The sequence below is a fragment of the Colletes latitarsis genome, chromosome 11, assembly GCF_051014445.1.
Source record: "Colletes latitarsis isolate SP2378_abdomen chromosome 11, iyColLati1, whole genome shotgun sequence".
Lineage (NCBI taxonomy): Eukaryota > Metazoa > Arthropoda > Insecta > Hymenoptera > Colletidae > Colletes > Colletes latitarsis.
The window spans coordinates 26183303-26207197 of NC_135144.1; the positions used below are offsets into that span (position 1 = coordinate 26183303).

The 23895-nt window shown below is 42.3% G+C and overlaps 1 protein-coding gene across 11 annotated transcripts in view; it reads right to left on the reverse strand.

Annotated features, from left to right (window-relative positions):
* Window positions 1-23098, reverse strand: part of LOC143348267 (junctophilin-2-like) — a 76585-nt gene extending 53487 nt beyond the window's left edge. For 2 of the 11 annotated variants that reach the window (XM_076778297.1, XM_076778287.1), the window contains exons 1-2: window positions 13339-15095; window positions 3421-3632 (exon numbers count right to left, since the gene is read on the reverse strand). In XM_076778297.1, the coding sequence (XP_076634412.1) occupies window positions 3421-3632; window positions 13339-13649 (523 nt within the window). In that variant the 5' untranslated portion in view covers window positions 13650-15095. Of the gene's footprint in view, window positions 1-3420; window positions 3633-13338; window positions 15099-22770 lie in introns of those variants that run through there. The other 9 variants (XM_076778290.1, XM_076778294.1, XM_076778293.1 and 6 more) reach the window with 9 other exon arrangements.
* Between the last annotated feature and the right edge of the window lie 797 nt (window positions 23099-23895).

Here is a 23895-nt window from a genome sequence, read left to right on the forward strand (position 1 = left end):
ATTTCCCATTTTTATTACCAGTATTGTTTTCAACCTAGTTTCTCGTATAATGGCATTTCTCAGCAAAATTCTCTCTATTTTTCTGGAATTGAACGCTCGTGGAGTTGAACACACTACGCGAGTACGAAGACAAAGGGAACGTGTCATCGGTTTTTATAGTCGCATTCGAGAGGAAACGTTCAAAGAATCGCACAAAATGGCCAATTTGAGTGCTCGTAAAGACTCTCGAAAAAGTCGTCAACCAAAAGTTGTGTGTCCGTTAAGCGGAGCAGAGTTCGAAACAAAATTATCGACGAACAACAGGAACGAATAAAAGAGATAATAAAAAATAATTCTAGAAAGGACTCGTTAATATCGAAATAAAAATTTATATCTAAATAAATATAATAAATGATACCAAGAATAATTTTATTTATTATCTTCATTTAGACACAATTTAAATTTTTATTCCAATATTAACGAGTCCATATTTTTAAATTTGGATTTGACCGACGGTCGACGTGGAAGAGGAAATGAATATTGTTCAAAGCATCGGCGTCTCTGAAATATTCGCTGTAGACCGTGTAAACAATAATCGTTTTCCTCGATGGTTTATTTTTCCTTGTTTAATTTCCCAGCGTCGGTCCTTTGGCAGCTATGGCGGTGAAATCGATGGGACGCGTCTTTGCGGGGTTCGCGTTGTCCCCGGACACCGCGACGCTCGTTTTCCATTCGGCGACAGATCGTCGATTTATTTTTTTCCCCCCCAGAATCATCGGGTGCTTGCAAGCGGTGGTACGCGTGCGTGCACGCGCGAATCGAGGTCGTCCGCGGACTTTCGAAACGCCCGCAAACCGCCGCGTTGGAAAATAGTTGGAGGGTGAGTCACACGATTTTATCGCGGACGATCTAAAAGTTGCTTTACGAGTCGCTACGGTGGGGAACACAAACGTGTTCCTTTGCATTTTCATGGATCGGAGAAATGCGCTCGACCGCAGAGCGCGAGAATGATGAATATTAAATAAAGCTGCGCCCGGAACGGTAACGGGAACGCCGGAGTATTTATTTCAACCCCCTCGCGCTCTTTACCCTCCGTAGTTCGACGCAACCTTACTCCCTTCGCGCAGAATAAGCTTAAATATTGCTCCGAAACCATCCAAAATGGCCGTTTCACTCCTACCAGAAACGAACAACTTTACATACCATCTGTATATTAAATTTATTATAAACTGAACAAAACTAACGGTGATTTTAATTAATATTGTCAGATCGTTATTTGTCCAGGATATAACTGAATTATACTTCCACTTCAGTACACACAGTGTACTGATATATTTGTATAAATGTATATCTTACATGGAACACGTACAAGACAACCAACCTACTCCAGCAGGTGTCGTTGCCTTGACCATGTCGTTATCGATATATTTACTAACAAGTATAACGCACAATTTCCATATAATATTAGGGTAACATCCAAATCGAACCTACTAAGTGTTAAATGAATTTCTAAAAAGTGTGAATCGAAATCTACAATTTGTTCTAGAGAAGAAGGTAAGAAGAAAAGAAATATTCTCTGAGCAAAGTACCCACCGATAGGTGACTTCTCGATCATTATAAATGATACTCGAATCTTAGCAACCCCAAGCTTTCTCGCGAGATTTCCACGACCCCTCTGAGGATTTCTATAGAACAGAATACGATATAATACCTGGCGACTCGGAGTTCTACGACTCTTCTGTGACGCAGTAGCGCCGTTTTTAAACGATGAATCGAACGGAGTCGAAGCTTATTTACGACAGAGCGATTTCGAAACGCACGCGACCTTAAAACGTCGGCTCGCGAGACGTTTGACGTTCGCGAAAGGAGATGTTACAGAGGGTTGGGAATTATGGAGTTACACACGATCGTCGATTCTATGATATTAACAGGACTGTTTATTAATTTATTACCTATCCGCGGAAAGCTTATCTCCTCGGAATTCATTTGTTTTTCAGTTTACTAAATTTACGAAGCTTAATTTGTGTGGAAAAAATCACAAATAATATGAAATTGAAAAAATAAAGCTCGATAATCTGCATTTTTAATACAGTGCAAACTAGAATGTTCTCTTCGGGCATAATTTCTATAAAGTATAGAATTTAATTATAATAATTACATATTTAATACTCTCGATCGGTAAATATCTACGAGGGAATGGTAGATTTGACAATATGTGAAAAATTTTTAATAAAAATTAATTGTTTGCAGCGCAAACTCAACTTTGATACACTCGACAAAATATTTTAAATATTTAAATACTATATCTGGGAACAGATTGGGAAATTTAATACAAATTGAACTATGTTAGGTTCATTTATAATAATTGCTTGAAAATAAATCGTGATGCAAGGAATTAAAAGCGTTAATCTCCCTCGTTTCGAGGATGACCTAGTACAAAATCGCGGGGGAAAAAATCTACAGATTAATTTCTGCTATCGTACACTCGATGTGAACGTTCAGCAGTGTATAGAAATAATTTTCATCGCGAAAGGAGAGTCCAAGATTCGTAAAAGTTCGTCGAGACGAAGTACACCGTAAGTAACGAGGTCCCCGATTCGAAGTCGATCATCCCGGTTATTAATTATCAATCCAACGAAACAGAGCGTCGGGAAAGACGATAGTCCCCGGCGTCGGGGCGTCCGCCAAATTGGCAGCGTTCCCGATTTCGCGCGAAAAAGGGACCGCGTCGCGTCGCGAACAGCCCGGCAATTAAAACCGCGTTATTAATAACTACAAATTAAACGCGGAGAAGAAAAAAAAAAATAATAATATTAAAACCGCCGATTCCGTGGCTCGGAGACGGATTAAAGGTTGTCGACGCATCGACAGATCGGAGCCGATTAATTGTCGTCGAGTTGAAATTCCAGCAAAACGCGTCAGGAACACGTGTTCTGTCAGGTGGAGTTGACACAGATTTCTACGATTCGCGTCGACGCTCAGGATACGCCGTATCCTTTGATCTGCTCCTGACAGCTTTATTCCGCGTCCCCCTCCCGTATTAGATGTCAATTTTCCATTACGTCCTCCAATGGTTTTCGTTATTTTCCATTTTATTACATTATTCTCGGTTTCCTTTTGATCGACAGGGGATTGTGTATCGCGTGACACGGGGAACACTACCTTCGAATACTCTCGACAAATACTTAAATTCGAGACATTCTCGAAACGTCGCGTTACTATTTCCTAAAATTATATTTTCTTACGTATTCAAAATGAGTCTACTTCTTTCTCGTCGCTATGTTGGTTTTTTCATGCCTGTTAGCCCGCATTAAAACCTGTTAAGCACCCTTCAAGCTCTCCAGAGATCAATTTCGATAGATCTTCGAGCTCGAGTGGACGAAAGAATACCGAATAAACTGGTAATTGTTATCTTTCGATGAAAAATAAGACTGGACTCACCACTGTCGGCGTAAGTTTCGGAACCGTAGCCATCCTGAAGACCGTTCGCCCACGTGCCCTCGTACCTCGCCGTGGACGTGGTCGATTGTCTGACACCGTATCGACCCTTGAATCCCTGCGTCCATTCGCCGCGATAAATCCAACGACCACGGGTCTCCATGCCCAGGCCGTGTCGCTTCCCGTTCTGCCATTGGCCCTCGTAAGCTGATCCACTGAAATTCGATATCGTCGGTTATAATGCGATCGAGTGATCTCAGGGAATTAATTATGTGCTATTTTACACTCTCCCACCCATGGAACTAACGAAAGGATCGACTCTGGTAGCACTTGTTGCTACCAGTGTTCTTACTTTTTATTTTCATTTATCAATTCGGTCGTTTTTAACCACAAAACGATGACTCTGACTCGACACAAGTCTCGCAATAATGTGGCTACACTCGTCAATTCTCATAATTGCAAGATATTTCTATAGTCGTTCCTTTCGCGAACCAAGCACAATTAATCGTACGTGAAAGGGTTGATCACGAGAACATAAGGGTGGGCCAAGAACTTTGATCACCCTGATAGTACGGATGGGCATAATTTTAGTTCGTTCTAACTATATTTACCCCAATTGTAAATTTTTAAATCGTGAAATAACAAATGTGCGCGTCGTAAAGAATCAAATTGGATTCCATACGTAATAAATATTTGAAAAAATTTAACTTTTAAGAAAGTATTGCTCCGACCTCCAATCCTATTCGTACGAAGTTAGTCCAGTATTTAATAAATAAATATATCTCAGCCAATTTCATCCGCCACGTCTCTCAGCGGAGCAAGATCTAAAAGTTTGGTCGTTCTCAGACCCAGTCCAACGAAGTTTCTCGACCCCTGCTCCGGGAACAAACGCGATATTCTTCCGGTCGATTTATGGCCGCGATGGGAGTTAGGCGAATTAAATTTTGACGATCTCATTATCGAATCCCTCGTTCCACCGTTCCACGAACGTGATACGAATGTAAGTAATCAGAGTTCGCCGCGATAGTCTCGTTTCTAACGCGAGGCCTGCACGGAAGGAACTCGTTATCGAAACGTTTCAGTTTTCGCGATGTTTTCCCTCTCATTCGAGTATTCGCGCGCTTTTCCACCGTCGACGACGAATTCGTTCCGCCCCGGTGACTTCTCGAACCCGGAGGAGCAATTTTCCTCCCTACGAGCATGTACTCCGCGACAAAATTGTTCTATTCACAATTTTTCTACGTTCGTCCAAACGCAACCAGTGTCAGATACAAAAGAAACCAAAGAAGAGGAAGATTATTGAAAATTCAGAATTCGACGATCGTTCGCTATTTGTCAATGTGGGAACCTCCGTTTTGAATTCGAATTCTTTTGATAATTTCACAGATTTTTTTTTCTGGATATTAATTGAGAAAGTTCCTACGGAACCTTCATTTTTAATTTAAATTCTTTTATTAATTTTAAAAATGTCGCTATCTAGATGTTAATTTCAAAAGACTATTTGCGTCGACAATTTGATATACTTCCCATGCAACAGTTGCAACAGATGTACGAGTTCGCGTAACGTTTTCTACTTATTTTAGCGCGTAGATTCAACCCTAACGAACCGACACGCATTAATCAGGCGTCGTATAATGGTGCACAGTGAGATTTCAGCCGAGCAGGCCGACGGTTCTTGATTTTCTGACGGATGGATAGGTCGCGGAGGACCCATTGCGTGGGCTGGTTGTTCTCCAGATTTAAAGCCGCTGGATTTTTATTTTTAGGGCCACTTAGAGACATTTGTTTACTCGGGCGATTCCTGTGGCGAAATGCTTCGATAACGTATACGAGACGGCTGCCAACGTTTCTGACAAACGCCTAGAATAAAACTCTATGACACGGCCGTTGCAGGCTTGCAGTCGGGTCCACGGTCGCCATTTCGAGCATAAAAATGGCTCTGACTTGAGAATAATTTCAAATAGGATTCTTCGGATACATTCGGTAACATTTATATTTGCAAACAACTTTTTTCCAATTATAAATACGAATGAACATATAAAATGGATGTCAAGTCATTATAGATCTCATCTCGGTGCAAATTACGTTTAAAGAGACACAGAACAGGAATCAACAGATGAAGTACTTGGAATACAATTATGCAACTTCCCAGAAGTTTTATCAAGTCGAAATATTAAGCAGCTTCTACTTAAGATCCAAAGTCTCTGCGTATTTTTCAACCTCAAGGAGCCAATAGAAGACGAGTTACCATAAGAACTGAATTTAAATTCGTTTACAAATTCGATCAAAATTAAATATCTTGAATCGTAATATTTAATTGAAAATAATTTAATTTTAATTTGCACATCAGTGCATAATCGAGATGTATTCTACTAATACCTTCTTCAAATCCACCCCTGTCGCGATCCCAAGAGAGGAATGCACGTAAGTCTTGACTACCCTCGAAACCTCCGCGCGCGCAGAAATATTTTCTCCCCGGATCAATCGTTACTTTTGTCTTCCTTCTGTTTATCCGTTTCCAATTCTTTCCTCTGGTTTTTTTGCCTTTATTTGTTCCCAGTATTGTCAGCGTTGCGTCAGGAGACCGTTTCCCTTGGAATTACGCTCCGACAATCGCGACGATATTCACGCACCAATGTGGACTGTAAACAGCTCCGGTAGCCCGTTTTAATTAACAAGGATCGTAATTGAAAGTTGCGCCGATATCGAAGAGAAACTCATCCCGACTTCGGTGGAATATAGAAAATCGAGAGAAAGGTGAAACTTTTCTCGTAATGTTATCAATTTTCCAGAAGCGTAACGAAAAATTCCAAGAATCCGAGCGATCGTAGATTTATTTCATTTTCAAAAAAGATCGAGGCAGTATTTTTAATTCGTACGCAAAATATTATAGGTATCCCGTAATTTGTAAGTCAATTTTTCAACGGGTCGATTCGCGAATTAAAATAATTAAATTCCGAAGTCACGAAAGCGATTCCTGTGTGTGTAATCGTACGATTTGCATAGATATCGAAAACCGAGGTAACGTCGTTGATAACATTCGATAATGTTATGAAAACATAATTCAAACGGAGCTGAGAGTCTCTTTTCGACGAAACAAAACGCGCAACGACTTCATCGAGCGTCGTTGGTTGCATAATTCAAAAAATCCCGGAGTTCCTTGTTGCATCTTTCCCCATCAGCGACAGACAGAGCCACGATTCGCCGAGCGTGTCCCTAGGAAAACGTGACTTGACGAAGACCTTGCTCCAGTTTAGACGGAAACGAAACGACGGAATCTCTCGGCCCAGATACGTGGTCGCGAGGTACACAAGTTCCCCATTTTCGTCCCTCCCTTCTTTTCCCCCCTCTCTATTTTCTTTCCACAGTATTTCCACCCTTCCTTCCCCGTGGATCGCGGACTTTGATCGAGAAGATCCGTCGAAAAGAGAATATTAAAAGACCAGGTCGCGTCCGGGGATCTTTAATCCACGATAATTGCACTTTGTGATTATCGAATGATCGTTGAATCGTTAAATACGCGTGCAATTACGTTTTTAAGAACGCTATAATTAATTACCGTTTAATTATTCCTCTATACTTTCTTATTCCATCGTCTTGGGTCTCTTAATCATTCTACATCGCGTCTCGAAACGAGTACAACTCGCAGAGGTAATTTAACATATAAAAATGTGTCAAAATCGATGAATACAATTTTTTTCTACGAGGGTTCGTTTTCGAGAAAATCGATCTTGAAATTATTTGGGGCACGCGCGAGTGGAATTATATTTTCTAAATCGATTTTCTGGAGAACGAAGCTTCGTAGGAAAAAATTTTATTCCATGTTTTCGATGTATTTTTGAACGTAGAATCGTATTCCTCTCCGGTTGGAATAATCCACCTATCCGTTGAGAAAATTGCAGTACAAATAACGTTGATTAAATATAAAAAAAGAGAAGTTAAATGGCCGGATATTTCTCGAATTTACAGCACATCCGTTTATAGATTTTAATTACAACATTTACTTCGCTACGATTCTATCAATCTCCAGGAAATTTACGACAGATTTCTCTATAATTGGATAATCACGATCCTACTGAATCGTGATTAAATATTTTTTCCCGTAATTGGATAATCACGTATGATATCATCGAGTCGATTCGCGAATGATTTCGAGGTATAATTAACTTGGAAATATAAACGTTTTGCACCGACGTATCGCTATGGAATTGTTACTCGTTAAACATTTTATCGACGTTCGGTTCAAGTTCGCGTAAAATTTTTTCCACCGATACCTTTAAACGAATCTCGCGTGAAATCGTTCCGTTCGTCGTTAGATTTCGATATGGGCGTAACGATTAACGCGTAATCGCGACTGCTAGCAAAAAACGTATTATTACGTCTCAATTAGAAACCCGTTTGGCGTGCGTGACTCTCATTCGCGATACGATCGAAGCTCGATCCTTCCAGCGACATTTTTCTGTCACGTGCCGCCACGGAATCCAACGCGTGTTCGTGTAATTGTTACATGCTTGGTTAACGTTGTTAATCGATACGCACAGAACACACGTGCACCTCGTAGTTGGGAATTTTTCCAGAATTTCGCGACAAGTTAAGTAGTTTAAAATATATCGTAGACGCGTGTGCGAGGCTTGGTAAAATTTTAAAATGCTAAAACAGAAATTTACACATCGACGAACGAAATGGTAAATAAATTTGTTTGGAGGCAAGATTACCGAAAGCAATTTGCATGGTTTAACGGCGCCCCGAGAATGCAGCATGTGGTTACCAGATTTAACGTGTTTGTAGATAAAACTGACCTACTTGGGAGTTTTTACGAGTTAAGAGTGTCTTTGCTAAAATAAAAAGGAGCTCGAGATTCTGGCGACGAAGTAATAACCGAGAATCCCTCGAATGCAAATTTCTTGTCTATCGGTAAAATCATTATTTCTCTTCGATTCTGTAGAATATTTCTACGGAAGTCTGTAACATGGAATTCGAGTGCATCGATTATCAGAGGGTCCTTGGATATTTCGGATAGTTTCGGTGCTCCGATAATTGACATTCAATAATGCTGGTATATTCTTGAAGAATTCGAATCATCCGCGTGATCTATCCTCGAGCATTCGATGCTCGTTTATAAAAATTATTTACGAATTTCGGTGGTGAATTCAAGGCATTTATAAAAGAAACGTTAATTTTGTTAAACGTACACGGTGCAGATTGCCTTTCGTTGATATCGACATTTTAAATTACAAAGAATCGGAAAAGTTCTCTCCGTGTTTCTTAATTTAGGCGGCGGTATTTTCTCGTTAGAAAGTTTGTTCTATCTTTAATTATAATTTCGGCCACTGATCTTTCCTCGCTGCTAAGTTTGTACCTCCGAAATAGACGTGTGTTCGAACTATAAAGCGTGCCTAAGGCAGAATCTGTTAGTATAACTTTACTGGCCAGATCCTCGACCAAACACCGTCTTCTCGTCAGAAATAATTTATGCCTCGGAAAGACTAATAATTATACAATTTTTCTCGATTTAAGATATTTCGGTGCGTGTACTTTCCACGCGTTAGATTCTTTCGTATCGCGGTTCGAGCGTTTCTGAACGGTATGTAAAAATGTAGGTCGATTCGTTGGGACGCGTGTCGCCAGATGTTAATAACAATTATATTTACGGACCCTCGTTACGCTGGACTATTTAAAGCCGCGTGACAGAATTTCTTCCGGAACGATCGAAACTTCAAATATAGTAACGCTGCTCGGTTTCGTAGAAAGAAATCATGGGAGGATTCTGGCAATTCCAACCAGATTCGGGAGCAGACAAAGCAGAAATACAGAAACGTAATAGGATAACCCATATTGCATCGTCCATTCGTGAACTTAAATCGTACGTTAATTTTTCTTGCAGTCTTCGTTCGATGTATTATTATTCGCAACTTTCGATATACGTCAGTTATATTTTAACAAAGATTATAAAATCTGATTTACTAGAGTTACAACGTAATTTATATTGCATTACGTATTAAGATATCAACAAATCGCTGCGTTTTCGATCGTCCATCGCGAGATGTCATCATCAAGAATAGTCACACACACGTACCATCCGTATCAAAAACTTTTTACGCGTTGTTTAAAAATAGCACTGCCGTAGGAAACTATTTCAGACCATTTCTAGAGAATATACGTTACGAAATCGCTTCCTGAACCCCTGATCTGTCGATCATAGCGCGAACCGAGAAACTACGACGCTGCATGGGAGAATTATTATTTTTTTTTCTATAGAAGACGTACTCTCTGGACTTGAATTGCTGCCAAATCACTTTCTGAACACCTGACCCATTGTTTGCAATGCGGAGGAACTAGGAATATGGTGCTGCTGAGAGGAATTATTTTTTCTAAAGAAGACCCAATCTCGAATCAGGTTTGGATCGGTGCCAAATTAATCCCTAAATATCTAAATCGTTTATAATACGGACAAACTAACAAAATTTTTTTTTAAGAAGATCCGTTTTTTAGAGGTAACCAATAAGACGTATAGAAATTTATTTATTTCAAATAGTTAAATTCTTATCTGCGAATAACTTTTATATTCTATTTCTTGTATAAAATTTCTGTCTCCTCATAAGAATTTTGTCCACCTTTGGTCCGAAGGCAGTTTTGAGTCGTTGCCAAGTTGTTTCGTGAACTCCTGAACCATTGTTTGTATCCCCTACAGGAAACACGTTGCTACATGCGACAATTATTTTTGCAAAAGACGTACTATTCTCAGAGTAGACTTGAACCGTTGCCAAATCACTTCCTGAACCCTTGAACCACAATTTGTATCTCCAACAGAGAACACGTTGCTGCACAATTATTTTTCTTTTAATTACGACCCATTGTCGGACAGAAACGAGCAAAATTCAAATGACAGATAACCAGTATGTCTATAGTAATTAATTCGTGATTACCCAACTGTGAAATTTTCTATAATTTAAATTTCTATTTTCATTTGACTGGAGATAAAAGTGTATTTCGTATTCGTCGGTCGAAATTTGGATCTAAATAAGAATTTTGCCTATCTCCGGTCTCGGAATAGAATTGAACCTTCGCCAAATCAATTTCTGAACACTTGAAACATTCGCATCTCCAACAAACAATTAATAAAAGACAATTATTCCTTCTAAAATAAATCTACTCTCAAACAGAAATAAGTAACCAATAACACAATTATCCCATAATTGAAATTTCTATTCTTATTCGATCAGTGCAAGGATGAAAATTGCGCATCTTTCATCCTCTGTTCGAAATTTGTATCTAATTAACATCGACACAGTTATTCTATAATTGAAATTTCTATTTTTATTCGACTAGTACCCAGACGAAATTGTGTGTCTTTCATCCCCCGTTTGAAATTCCTATCTAATTAACATCGACACGATTGTTTCGTAATAGAAATTTCTATTTTTATTCGATTCGTACGAAGGTTGTATCCTTCATTTTCATTCCTTCGAAATTTCTATCTAAATAAGAACTTTGACAGTTTGTAATTTCGAGGCAGGTCCGACTCGTCGCGAACCAACTGTTCGAGCACTTGAACCATTGTTTTCTAACAGCTGAAAGGTACAGCGTTGCAACGGGGAATTATTTTTTCTCGTTCGTTGGCTGAAACAGCGCGGATCCTGGCAGATTCGGGGAAGCGATTACCCGCGTCCATGAACTAGGTCCTAAACGCCGGGGATCCCAGTGACCCGGACTCGTTGTCCTTGCACTCGGTGACCCAGTTTCAGGATCGGGAGATTCCCGCCCGGCCGCAGGTATATGTCGAGAATATATGTGTCAAGGTCCCCCGTTCATCTCGAATTGATGCCGTTAGAGGCGGCTTGCAGCGACAGAGAACAAAACCGACCACTATTTCGGGACGTCGACGTGTGCCTATCGAAACAACGATTTACTCTTTACGCAAAACTTTTCCAGTTTCCGCGAACGGGACCAACGTAATTTCACAACTTTCCAAACTCCCGCTATTCCCTATGGTTTTATTTATCCACGCGTTGCGAGACCTTGCACGGTGGACGATAACGAAATTTTCTGAGGGTCACGGCGCTCAAAGTTTCAATAAGACGCCATTTCGTGGATCTGGAGGAATTATAAAAGAAAAACGATTCATAAAATTTGCCCAATTTTTATCAGTAATAGAAAGTGGAGAATCTGTCTGTGGTATTTTATAGTTGAGATTCAGAAGATGGAATATTTGTATTTTAAAAGACGTTTCGTGGGTCTTGAGGGATTATAAGAGAAGAAAGATTTACAAAATTTGCCCAATTTCTATCAATAATAGAAACGAAGGGGAAAATGCAGAGTCTCTTTGTGGTATTTTATGGTTGAGATTCAGAAGATGGAATATTCGTATTTCGAGAGGCGTTTCGTAGGTCTTGAGAGATTATAAGAGAAGAAAGATTTACAAAATTTGCCCAATTTCTATTAGTAATAGAAACGAAATGCATGGTTGAATTTCAGTAGATGGAATATTTGTACTTTGAGAGCCAGTTGGTATCGTTGTCTAAGCGTAAGATTATTATGCGATTTTATGGCTTATAAATGACCCGAAGAGTCGTGGAACAAACCTTGAGTAGACTTTGGAGAGTGTTGAATAGAGCGGTCTTGCGCTGGATCGTGTTTTTGTCTCTGGGCGTAATTGTTTTAATCCTCTTACGACTGCGAGGAGATTTAGCTCTAGAGATAGGCGTTTGTGTTTCGAGACTCTCGAGAGTGATTGATACATCGATCGAGATGTATTCCTGAGATAGTCGCGATCGGTGCACGGTGGAACGAACTAACGAGACTAAATTATTTTCATTTATCGTCGAGCTTCGACTTTATCTAACATCTGCATTCAAAAGACGTCGTCGATCTTAACTGCTCGAGAAAAGCTTCGTGATTTTTCACAAAAAGGGAAGGGAAGCATGTTTCTAACGGTTGTGAACAATATATGGAAACTATTTGGATGAATTGGAAGTTGGAGCAACGTTTGTTAATTAAGTTTAAAATTTATGTTGATACAGAGTGCCGTCGCTGATGGAAGACGACGATCTAGGAATTAACAATGTGCATAGAGTCAGGCTTAGTAGAGATCAACGTTAATCCGTAACGAACAAGCAGTGCACCGTGGTTTCGTGTAAATTGCAAAGATCGTTTCTCAAACCCTAGAAACCCGAGACTTGACAGGCATTATTTAATAGACGTTTTCAGTTTCTGGACTCGAAACCATCTTTGGAGATTAACTTTTAAGTGGGAATGAAAGTTGTAAACATAAATGCAATATTTAAACTTTAAGAATATTACAAATAAATACTATTATTATGGCAGTTCTAGAATATTTTCGATTTATCTGATTATAATCTTCTCTATTTTAAATAATAGGAAGTATTATAAAAATTCCAGGGCTTCGAAATAGACACAATATAACAAAAGTTTCATTTGTAGTTGAAAGTGTAGATATAATTTGAAAGTCAACTTGGTTTCTTTAAATTAAATTTGATAAATAAATGCACTAAAGTATATCCAGGCTAAGAGTAATAATTTCTGCACTATACAGGTACCTAATAATTGGAATTCTAATCATTGAGTTATGTACTATGGCACGTGTGTTCATCGCCTCGAATGTAAACAAGCAGTGGAACGTGGAACTACTTTAACACTGCATCCGAATATCTTAGGAATTACCAGTTTTAAGCTACTTTAATATTTGTATTCTTATAATTTAGTACTCTATCTAATTTAGTACCTGGCGGGAAGATCGAAAGAGACCGGTTCAAGGTTCCCGCGACCAGAAACTGGATTTCGAGGACAGAAGGAGGCATCGTTCCCGAGACGTCAGCCTCGAGAAGCCCCCAGGAGTCGAGTAAGAGGGTCGAAAGCATGCCAAAAATGAATAAGAAACCGAACGTTGCGATCTGATCTCACCTAGGCCAGGTGTAGACGCCGGAGACCTCGAACCCATAGTGCCAGCTACCGGAGTATGCACCTTGGCCCTTGGGTCCGGTGCATACGCCGTGCCCGTGTGCCTTTCCGTCCTCCCAACCGCCGCAGTAGGTGCCGCCATCGTCGAAATCGAATCTGCCGCCGTTAACCTGGGCTCGATTGGACGCCGCCGTGGCGGTACCTGTCGCTCCAGGTTGGGTCGAGCTTATGCCACCTGTTTGAGGCAATTGGGCACCACCTGCCACCCCGTTCGGTGCCCCGGACTGTTGGCCAGACTGCGGCTGTTGCTGCATCTCTTCGCGCCGCGCCTCCACCTCCTCCTCCTCCCTGTGTCTCGGCCACCCACGTCGTTATCTTCGTCTTTTTCTTCCTTTTCGTCGTCGTCGTCGTCGTCGTCGTCGTCGTCTTCGTTATTGTCGTCGTGCTGGCCCGTTAGCAAAAATCGCACGCGCGTCCCCCTGGACGTTGCTCCATCCTTCCTGTCCGCCTCCACGTTTCTCGTATCGCTTGTTCACCGCGGTCCTCTGCAAGATCACCGAACAACCCTCTGCTGATCTATCCTTCCGCGATCGACCGCCGCGATCGTTCGACGCGGTGCCCGCCCCTTGACACGGTGTCAAGGACAGACCGCGCGATTTCTTTTCTTTTTTTTCTCTCCCTTTCGTTCTCTTCTCCTCTGCCGTGGTGCACGCGGGCTAAAAATACGAGATTCGGCCTGAGACGCTACGGAGAGAGGCTAGACCGAAATTTTCTAGGATTCGACGCGGGTTAATTTTAGTCCCCGTCGGTAGGAGAGGAACGGACGCAGAGGGAAACACATCGTCGCGAGCACCGTGTCGTCCGTCGAACGATCACAGCCACCACGGAGGAGATCGACGCGGCTCCTCCTGCGTGGCCGAGCACCGTGGTTCGGCCTTGAAACCGCTCGGTGGGACACGCGGAATCGATATACACCCGGCAGGATCTACCCCTGGAAAACACCTTGTCCCCTGACGATATATCACTTCCTCCTTCTCCGCATCCCTTCTTCCCACGAACGATCTAACGAACCCGGGCTCGCGGCTCCTGGAACCGAGGACTCACTCTCACCCACTCGTCACCCACACTTTACGATATCGCGTACGTCGAACTATCGATTACGATCCGTATCGAACAGCACTGAGCACGCGTGGATCGGCGATCCTCGTGATCGGTATCCGTCTCCAGGGCGTTCGATGTCCGCCTCGATGCCAGAAGAGGACCCGCGCGGGCAGACTTTTCGTCGAACTTGTCCGAAACTCGACGGACCAACAGCCGCGGTTTTCGCCGTCCGTCTGACGCCGTTACGCAACGCTTCTATAAGCATCCGTGATCCGCTCGGAATGTGGCTCTCTCTCCCTCTCTCTCTCTCTCTCTCTCTCTCTCTCTGTTCTCGGTCGGTCTCGCGAACCAAGGCGCGAAAGCTCGTTTCGCTCGGTTCGTTCGACCCTCAGGATCGACTACCCGGCCGTCTCTCGAAATATTCACCGCGCGACGGAGCTTCCACCAGGATTACGTTGCACCCCGAGACCGGTTCTCCGGTTCTCTGGTTCTCGAAACACCGAGAACGAGAGGACGGACGACCAGGAGGACGAAACCACACGCACACACACACGCGCGCGCGCGCGCTCTGACGACGTGACGACGAGGAACAACACCAGCATCGGCGGTAGGGCCGGTGCGTCGCGACGTTCGCCACCTCTGTTACGCTCGTTAGACGCTCCGCGTACCTCCGTCCGTCCGTCCGTCCGCTCTAGCGATGATGCTAGAGCGGTCGCTCGCTCGCTCGCGCTCGAGCTCTAGCCTCGAGCTTTCGGCTAGCTGGCTAGGAGCTTCTATTTTTACCATGGGGTGGCGAATTGTTCCCCACGCCGACGGGCCACGAGGCGGCAGCTCGAGCGGACCAGAGGTTCGCCAATGCGACCGGGTTCAACACCGTTTATAAATAGTAGGAGTTCTCGCGCCGCCACCGAAAATCGGCAACGATCCCACGGATATACGGATTCGAGACCTTCTTTCGCGACCACCTATCGCTCCGACTACGTCCAATCACCCATCGATGCTTCCGATAATCTAGAACTATTCGATATTTAACCCTTTGCACTTGGATGTTCCCTCTGAAGGAACATCGAGCAGAGAATTTGGATGTACTCTCCGAGGAAACGATATTATTGTTTTAAAGTGATTACATAGGACGAAATACTTAAGCAAAGAAGGGAGAAAAAGATATGTTTGCTTGGAGTATTTACTGTCTATTTCGTGAGAAAGTGTGCTTGAGTTAATAGTAGGTGATCAAAGACTCCGAATGCAAAGGGATAAAAAGTTCTTCAGTCGAGGTAAATTTTTACAAAGGAATGCGAGAATAGAGGAACAGGGACTCTGAGCACCCGAATAAAGAAAGTACTGAATATCGAACATAAGTGACAAATTTTAGTGTACGACTGTCCACCATTTTGGTACCAACAGTCGATGGCGTTGATCTAGCAGCCCATCCAGCTTAATGCACACGTACAAAATCCGACGACTACGCTAGAGTCTGCGAACTCGATCGAAAGGCTTGCACTTGTACTCGTATTATGATTAATGTACCCAAACGATTAGGTCCACGCTCGAAAGCATATCGATGGACTCGTTACAGGGAAATAGATGCGTGGATTATCTGACCTACTTGCGAATACTGCTCGTTTTCCTAATTAACTTGACGTTTTGAGAAATATATCGAGTCCCAAGACCCGGTAATAGATTCTATTAACGAATGTCAAGCGAACGATTATTGACATCTGCACGATGATCTAGAGCAGATTCGCGTGTCCGTGATTTACAGATGATACGACCTATTTGTGAATACTAGTGTTCCTCATTAGTCACTAAACGATTACAACGTTCTTTCCTTCATTCTGTGAAACTCGATGGATCCAGAAGAAATTTCGATCTATGAAACCAAACTACTTAACAATCGGGTCTATGTATAAAAGCGAATAGCAAAGTATGAACGAAAAAATATTCCAAACTATATGCGATACAATATAACGATTGAGGCCTATGTGTAAAAGCAAACAGTTACCGAGGATTGCGTGATCGATGAACTAGCTACGTATAGAGAAATAGACTCGTTTTCCTGATGAACTTGATGGTCCCGCGAAACTTCTGCATACTGGATGTCAGACGCAAAGTCCCAAGACTTATTAATGGGATCCATGAACGAATGTCACGCGAACGTCCTTTGACGCCTGCATAACTGACGACCGGATCTACGCGCGTGTAATTTATAGACGTTCCGACCCATTTACGAATATTTGTACTCCTTGTTGCGGGTGCAACGAAATCCTAAAAATTCCATAAACGAATATAAAATCTATCGAAGTGTATACGATTAATAACCAAGGTACGAGCGTACTGCCTTGTTTCGGATGTACGAACGATCCGATCCGATCATGGACTCGCATTTGTGATTAACCTGCCTAATGGAACTGGTCTGCTGGGACTCCATGTTGGGAGAAACCTACAGGACTTAGCAAACAGGTATATGAACTAAAGCGATTGGAATTTGCATAACCAATGATCCAGATACGAAAGAATAGATTTGTTGGGATTGTAAACATGGCGTCAACGATAGCTATCTTTCAGAACCTGCATACAAGCCTGGCAATGAGGGCTGTGAATGAAACTGATGGAATCTATTATCTATTGCAATTTCATTAATTCCATTAATAAAAATATTAATTTGCACAAAGATCCTCAGTCTACTGATGATTTCTCTTCTGAAATTTGCTCACTGGAACATAACGGAACTAAGAATAAACGAGGTAGAACGACGAACATTCATGGCTCAACAATTTCTCTATCATAAATGAAAGAGAATACGTCTATCGAGAGTCGTACAACTAACGAACTAACGGTAAATAGACAGTGTAAACGACCTGACCCATTTATGAATACAGCTCGTATTCCTGATTAACATGTCGTTTTGCGGAACATATCTATCCGCGAGGATGTTGGTGGAACGTTCAGAGACCTATCATCGACGACCGGGAACGAACGTAAAGTGAATGTCTATTGAAGTCTGTATGATTGATGACCCGGGTTTGAGCATATTGACGCGTTTGGGATGCGTAGGCGATCTGACCTATTTACGAATGCTCGCGTGTGCTCGATGCCTCGCGAAATATATCTATCGAGGAACGGTATTGGCCAGTGAGTTCCTAAGATCCAGCAACCGGTGTTTATGAATTAATTTCGAAAGAACGTGTATCGACATATGGCTGATTGATGGTTCGAGTATGAGCAGGTTGACGGCACGATTGACATGGTTTATAGACGATCTGACCCATTTGTGAATATTACTCGTGTTCCTTATTAATCAGATGTCTCGTGGAACACGCCCATCGACGAGTACCATTGGTCGACGATCCACGGTCCCGCCAATGGGAGTCCACGGTTGACAACCAGGCGTGTAATTATTGAAATTTGTATCATTGATACCCGTGTACAGGGGAATTGATCAGTTTGGAGTACATGAACACAGCTGGTGTTTCTGATTAATTAGGTGTCTCGAGCAACGTGTATACCGCTCGAATGTACGAAGGCAGCTCGTAGTGCGTAGTGGCGATCGTTTATTGAAATTCGTACAAATGCTGATTGGGGGGGGGGGGGTTACCGATTGGTAGAGATTTGTTTGCTCGTCGAAACTGTCTCGATTGAACTCTCGTTTCGTGGAACGAGCCTAGAGAGGCGCGATGTTGAACTTGCAAGGTCTAACAATAGAGTCTATGAACGAAAATAAAGCGAACATTTATTGAGATATATCGAGAACGAAGTGTTCGCTTATGAAAATCGCTAATAGCGTTCCTGGTGAACCAGACGTCTGGGTGGAACGTTTGGGATGTTGATGATTTATAGACGTTAGTTCTGCGTTAGATCTGTGATCTGTCTATGGATTGGGTTTCGAGGCAGTGACTGATTCTGTTATAGTTAAGAGAAAAACCTCTGCTTTTCCGATGTTTAGGCATTATTGGTTTTATTATGAGGTGTGGTGTTGATAGATGGCCGTAGTTTCCGGTGATATAAACGGAACCACGGTTGTTTATCGAGATTTACACGATCACTAATTTAAGTATCGAGGCAGTTTTTATATTTGGAACGTTCGAAATGTCTGGTTCGTTGCTAAACGCGGAGAAGCAACTATTCTAATCTCGATCGCGTACTTTGGCCTTAACAGGAAACAATCAGTCGATTTATCGTTCGAGTCTAGCGTCAATTTCAACGTATTTAATTCTCAGTGTCGTTTTTTAAAAAGCTACTACAGCCATTGCCAAGTGCTACCATAAATTTTGTCGATACTAACAACACCCTGCGTAGCATGCTCCACTTCAAGTTCTAAAAGGGTTCGATATAAATCTTCCTTACAGTCGCATTTAAGTGAAAAACAGTAACCACCCTGCTCAAACTTCATAATTATTGCAATTTGAAGAATTGCGTCCACTCATTTTATCCAAATTCACAAAATGCTGGTTGAAAACTTTGATAAATTATTTGTAATGATGAAACGTGTCCATAGTACCGATTATTGTTTATCGACTTTAGACTTTTACACGAGGTGCAAAATTAAGTACTATGCGTGTTCTTACATTTAGCCAAACATTTATAAAATTACCAAACGCTGAAAGTACGTCATATTGTGGATCTTATCTACTATATTTCCCCATCAAGAATTTCCATAGTCTAAGTGTTTCGAATAATTAACGAACGCCAGCTATGCCACTAGTCGAAGTTTCAAACGACTGGACCCTCCAATGACAGGAATAGAAACACCATGACGGACGTTTTTGTTGGCTGAGCGTACGTCTGTGTAGGGGATATTGATAAACGTCTGTAGTCGCCGATGATGGAAAGGGAAGCACCGTGATGGGCGTATTGTGGCTTTTATTGATGGAACTCATACTGCCAATAAGTCACTGGCAGACACTGGGAGGCGATCATTAGACGGTTCACGGAATGATTCGAGGAACGAAGTCGATAATCGCGCGTTTCCTGATTCCACGTTCTATTCGATTGAAACTGTTCGAGGCGGTTCGATCGACTCGAGGAAAACACGAGCGAAACTATAGACGATGCACGGGGCTGCATTTTTGATGCTGTGCATGTCGGTCAGTTACTTTTCTCTCCCGTTGAGAAGTAGGCTTCCTTGAATTTATTAGAATACCATTCGACCGATACGATTCGAATGGAATCGCGTTTCCGCAAACTCTCTCGTCTCGAAATTCGTCTATTAATGGTCAATTCGAAACAAGTCGACAAATTAAAAATAAAATATCGACAATTTACTTTGGTCAAAACAATTGTTTACACGCCCGCATATGAGTACTTGTTATTTAAAGAGAAACGTTTGATCAATGTAATCATTTAAACCACTAGATTTCGAGCAAATCCGGGTTACAATATGACTTGTAATCGTTGTAAAATTGCTCTCAGTCAGTTTTTAAAACAATTTAATTTGAAACGAAAAATATTTGGTTTTATTTTGACCGGTGGAATCGTCCCGTGAAGGGATTACCATTAATAAACACTCTGTGTACTGTTACAGGCTCGTTTCAGAGAACGATGAATTTTTTATAACATAAAATTAAAGTACGACGGTGCAGACTGTAACGAGCTAAAAGGCAGAGGCGTGTAACAGAAACGTTTCGTTTTCAGGGGGACACTTTTCTCTCCACTGAATGGCTAGGAAAACAATTGTCTGGAAACTTTTGCACGCTACTCTGTATCAGAATTGAAATTTCAACGCGTCCAAAGTAGGGTCCGCTAGAAATTGTACAATGGGCCGATGAGTTCTCTAGCGGGATCGAAATAAATTGCATCGCTCGTTTTAGCACGAGTAGCGTAAAGAAAAAATAATTTATTAACCTCGACGCGACGTAAGTTCGGTCTCAGAGGGAGGGAAAGAGTGTCGTTTGTAAAATAATGAATAAACGAGGAGAAAACGCACCGTCGATCGAAGGAGAAATGAAAATGAACACACGCAACCCAAGACGAAAACGGGAAATCAATACGATAAAAGCTTCGAGGGGTGTTAGAGCGACGATACGATTACGTTTGGAACGATGGACATTTAAAAAAGAATACAATCTAATTAACAATAAAAACAACGAAACGTCGCGCGAGAAGCACCGAAAGTCTGCTCGAAGTTTATACGTGTCTATATTTTTCTGTCGAGATTTTTTTGTGGAAAAGGTTGGTACTCAGGCCGTCAGACTCAAATTTACGGGTACTGTAGGGAGAACGAAACCTTTTATAAATGGAAAAAAGTAAGGTGAAGCACTTTGCTTAGCTTTGCCAAGACGCGTGTCAAAAAGTTTCGAGCACCCTTTTAGTTTCCAAAGAAACAAACATTCCTCGCACAGAAACGTTTTACTAATTATTTTTATATTTTTTACGAATCCTTGACGATCTTTCTTTTAGGGAACTTCTTCAAAGCGATTATAAAACAACGTGTCGCGGAATAGTTTATCAGAAATTGTAATTGAATTAGGTGTTAGTGGAACATTTCCTTTCCATTAGGACGACGATCTGTGTGTGTGTGTGTATATCGATTACAATGTGCCAAAACAACTTCCTACATCGACGCGATCGCGAGGCATTAACCCGCTGGAAAACCTATGGTATCGGATTTAAGAAAGAAAAATAAGCTGTGAAAATATGTGATTCGAGAAAAGTATTATTAGAAGGTTGGTCGATTATTTCTTCGAAAACTACTGAGAAAGTGAGACTAGGAAAATATTAAACAGTTCTCGTGCTCTTAATAAAACAAGATTATTACATTTAACGTATAGGTTAATATGAGTTTTGGGACGAAGGATGTTTTTAATATTCAATCTCGTCTATCAAAGCTATAATACAGTTTCGTAAATCTAATCGAATCGACGGAAAGAATCAGCCAAGTTTCTAAAAGGGGATGGTTTCCACGATATGAATCCTGAAGGTATTCGAAAGTTACATGCAGAAGCTGATAAAGCAGATTTGGCGGAAACCGTATCCGAACTAGGCCAAATTAGCCCGGAAGACGATAAAAACTCCCAAGTTCAACATTTAATTCGTTGAAAAAAGTAGAACGTAGAAACGACGATGCAGATGAAAATTCAAAAGACGAGGATATTATTGCAACGATAGAGGCAAAAAAATTAGCATGCGTTAATTAACGTTAACAGGTATATGGGTTATCGAAGAAATTTTCATAAAATGAAATCTTTTAGTCACGAAACGGAAGATATCTCTGTATCAAACTGTAAAGTCATTAAAAAAAAAAATTTTGTCGATTTCCTGTAAACAGAATCGGCTAGAAAATTCGATTCCCCGGACGGAATAAGACGCGAATAATTTTTCGTTGCCGGTCTCAGTATCGCGCGTACATTTTTTTTATATAACAACAATCAATTAATCGATCCCCGGGTATCGTTGCACGCAACAACGAGAAATAATCTCTCACGCGCTCCGGCGCGGCGAGGAGGAAAAGAAAGAGGCTATACAAAGCGCCTGTACACCCTCATTATTAAAATAACTCCTATGAGGATGTTCTTGAAACGCGGCCGTCCTCGCCGCGAAAACGGTTCGATCTCTCCATAGATTCAACGACGATTCGTTAACAAACGAAACGCACGACGCCCACGCGTGTCCTCCGCACCTGGAGACGCGTCGTCTGCGTTTCGTGCGAGGATCGGTAACGAATTCGCGCGGACGGGAATTCGAGGAATCCTCCTGAGTCACGTCTACCGCGATACACGCTGAAATATATTCGACAACGCGAGGAAAACCGCGTCGAATTAAAATTAGACCGCGAACACCGAATAGAGAGAGTCGAATCGAAAACCCCCGGGGTAAACTTTGCATCGAACCTCGTGAGTTTCCAGAGTCATTGAAGAACGGTTGTCCAAAAATACTCGTAAAAATGACGGGGCTGCTGGCGGAGCGCAGCTGCAGGCATCAGCAAAGAAAACACACCGGAAATAGAGGCGGACTAGATCGCTAGAGCTGGCTCGTGGACGCTTCGAACCTGAGGAATCGAAACAGAGACAGAGAGAGAGAGAGAGAGAGAGAGAGAGTGAGGAGGCCTCGAGTTCGGACACCTTGCACACCTGGAGCACCGGTTTCGCGTTGATCGATCGCGAGAACCCCCGGACACGTGCTGGCCTCGTCGAGCGCTGCACGGATTTTCTAAAATGGACAAAAGCACGCGTTTTGTCCGGCACACGTGCACCCCGGGCCGCGCACGACACTTGTCGATGCACTCCGCATCTGCGCCGCGGCGCGTTCACGCATGCATTAAACCGGAAACCCCCTGCACCGGGCACACGCACTCTCGGCATTCCCGTCGATAACTAGACGTCGAGGACGACGATGTACCGTGCTGAGCTGCGGCGTCTCGACGCTCTGGCATCGAAGGGCCACCGCGGGACGCCTCGATCGCTGCTCCCCGACGTTTACCCACCGGTCTTGCCACGGTTACTTCCGTTCCACGACTCGCTTCTAGGGCTCCCGGGTAGCCGTCGTTTCCGTTTCTTGCTCTCGTGGATCGGTTTGATTTCGCGTCGATGTCAGGTCTCTCGCGCGACGCTCGAGGTTCGTCGAGGGGGAGATATTCGTGGATCCCCCGCTTTGCGTCGGTCGACGTACACGCACCGTGGATACGGGAACGTGCGTCAGGGTGGTGGCATGATTGCGACTATCCACCTCTACGTGCGACGCCGTCGGCGCTGCCCTCGACGCCGTGCGACGCTGGCGTCATGGCGCCTCTCGTCCGCGGCACCACCGCGGGACACATGCGCTGTTCGATACCGATGGCCGCGATTCGTTCGCCCGCGCCGCGTACGCCTCGGGCGGGATTTTCTCGAGTGATCGGCGTCGCGACGCGCCACCCGATGACCCTCATAGATCCAACTACTTTTCACTCTCTTAATTCTTACTATAAGTTTTCGTTTCACACCGTTCGGATGATTACGCGATATACTTTTCCGAGGGAACTCTCGAATCGAGGAAGGAATGAATCATTTCAATTGCTTATCTTGAAAATCTCAATTTCAGAGGCTTTGTAGGCTTCATTTTTTTGGTTTGCGACCAGACGTATATGTACGATGCAATAAGATTTTTTCATTGACAGGCATTTACTGTTTTATTAAACTAGTGAGCTAGTATAGTAGTTTTAGTATACTAGTTCACAGTAAATGCATGACAGTGAAAAAATTACATATGTATTCAAGGTGGTTTCGATAGCCTGATAAAAAAATGTTTCCCACCGAAATAAATTGAAAAATAAATTGATTTTCGATAAAAAATTGAGGTTAGTGCTATTTTTTGAAATGAAACTAGGTACTTTTAACTTCATAGTATCGTAGGCATTCGTAGGCATCGTAGGCATTCAACGATCTGTTAAATCAATGTGAAAATAGATAAAAAATATATAAAATGTAAGCTAAATGTAAGTAAATGCTTTCAGTGAAAAAATTTTATCACATAATATACATAATTTCT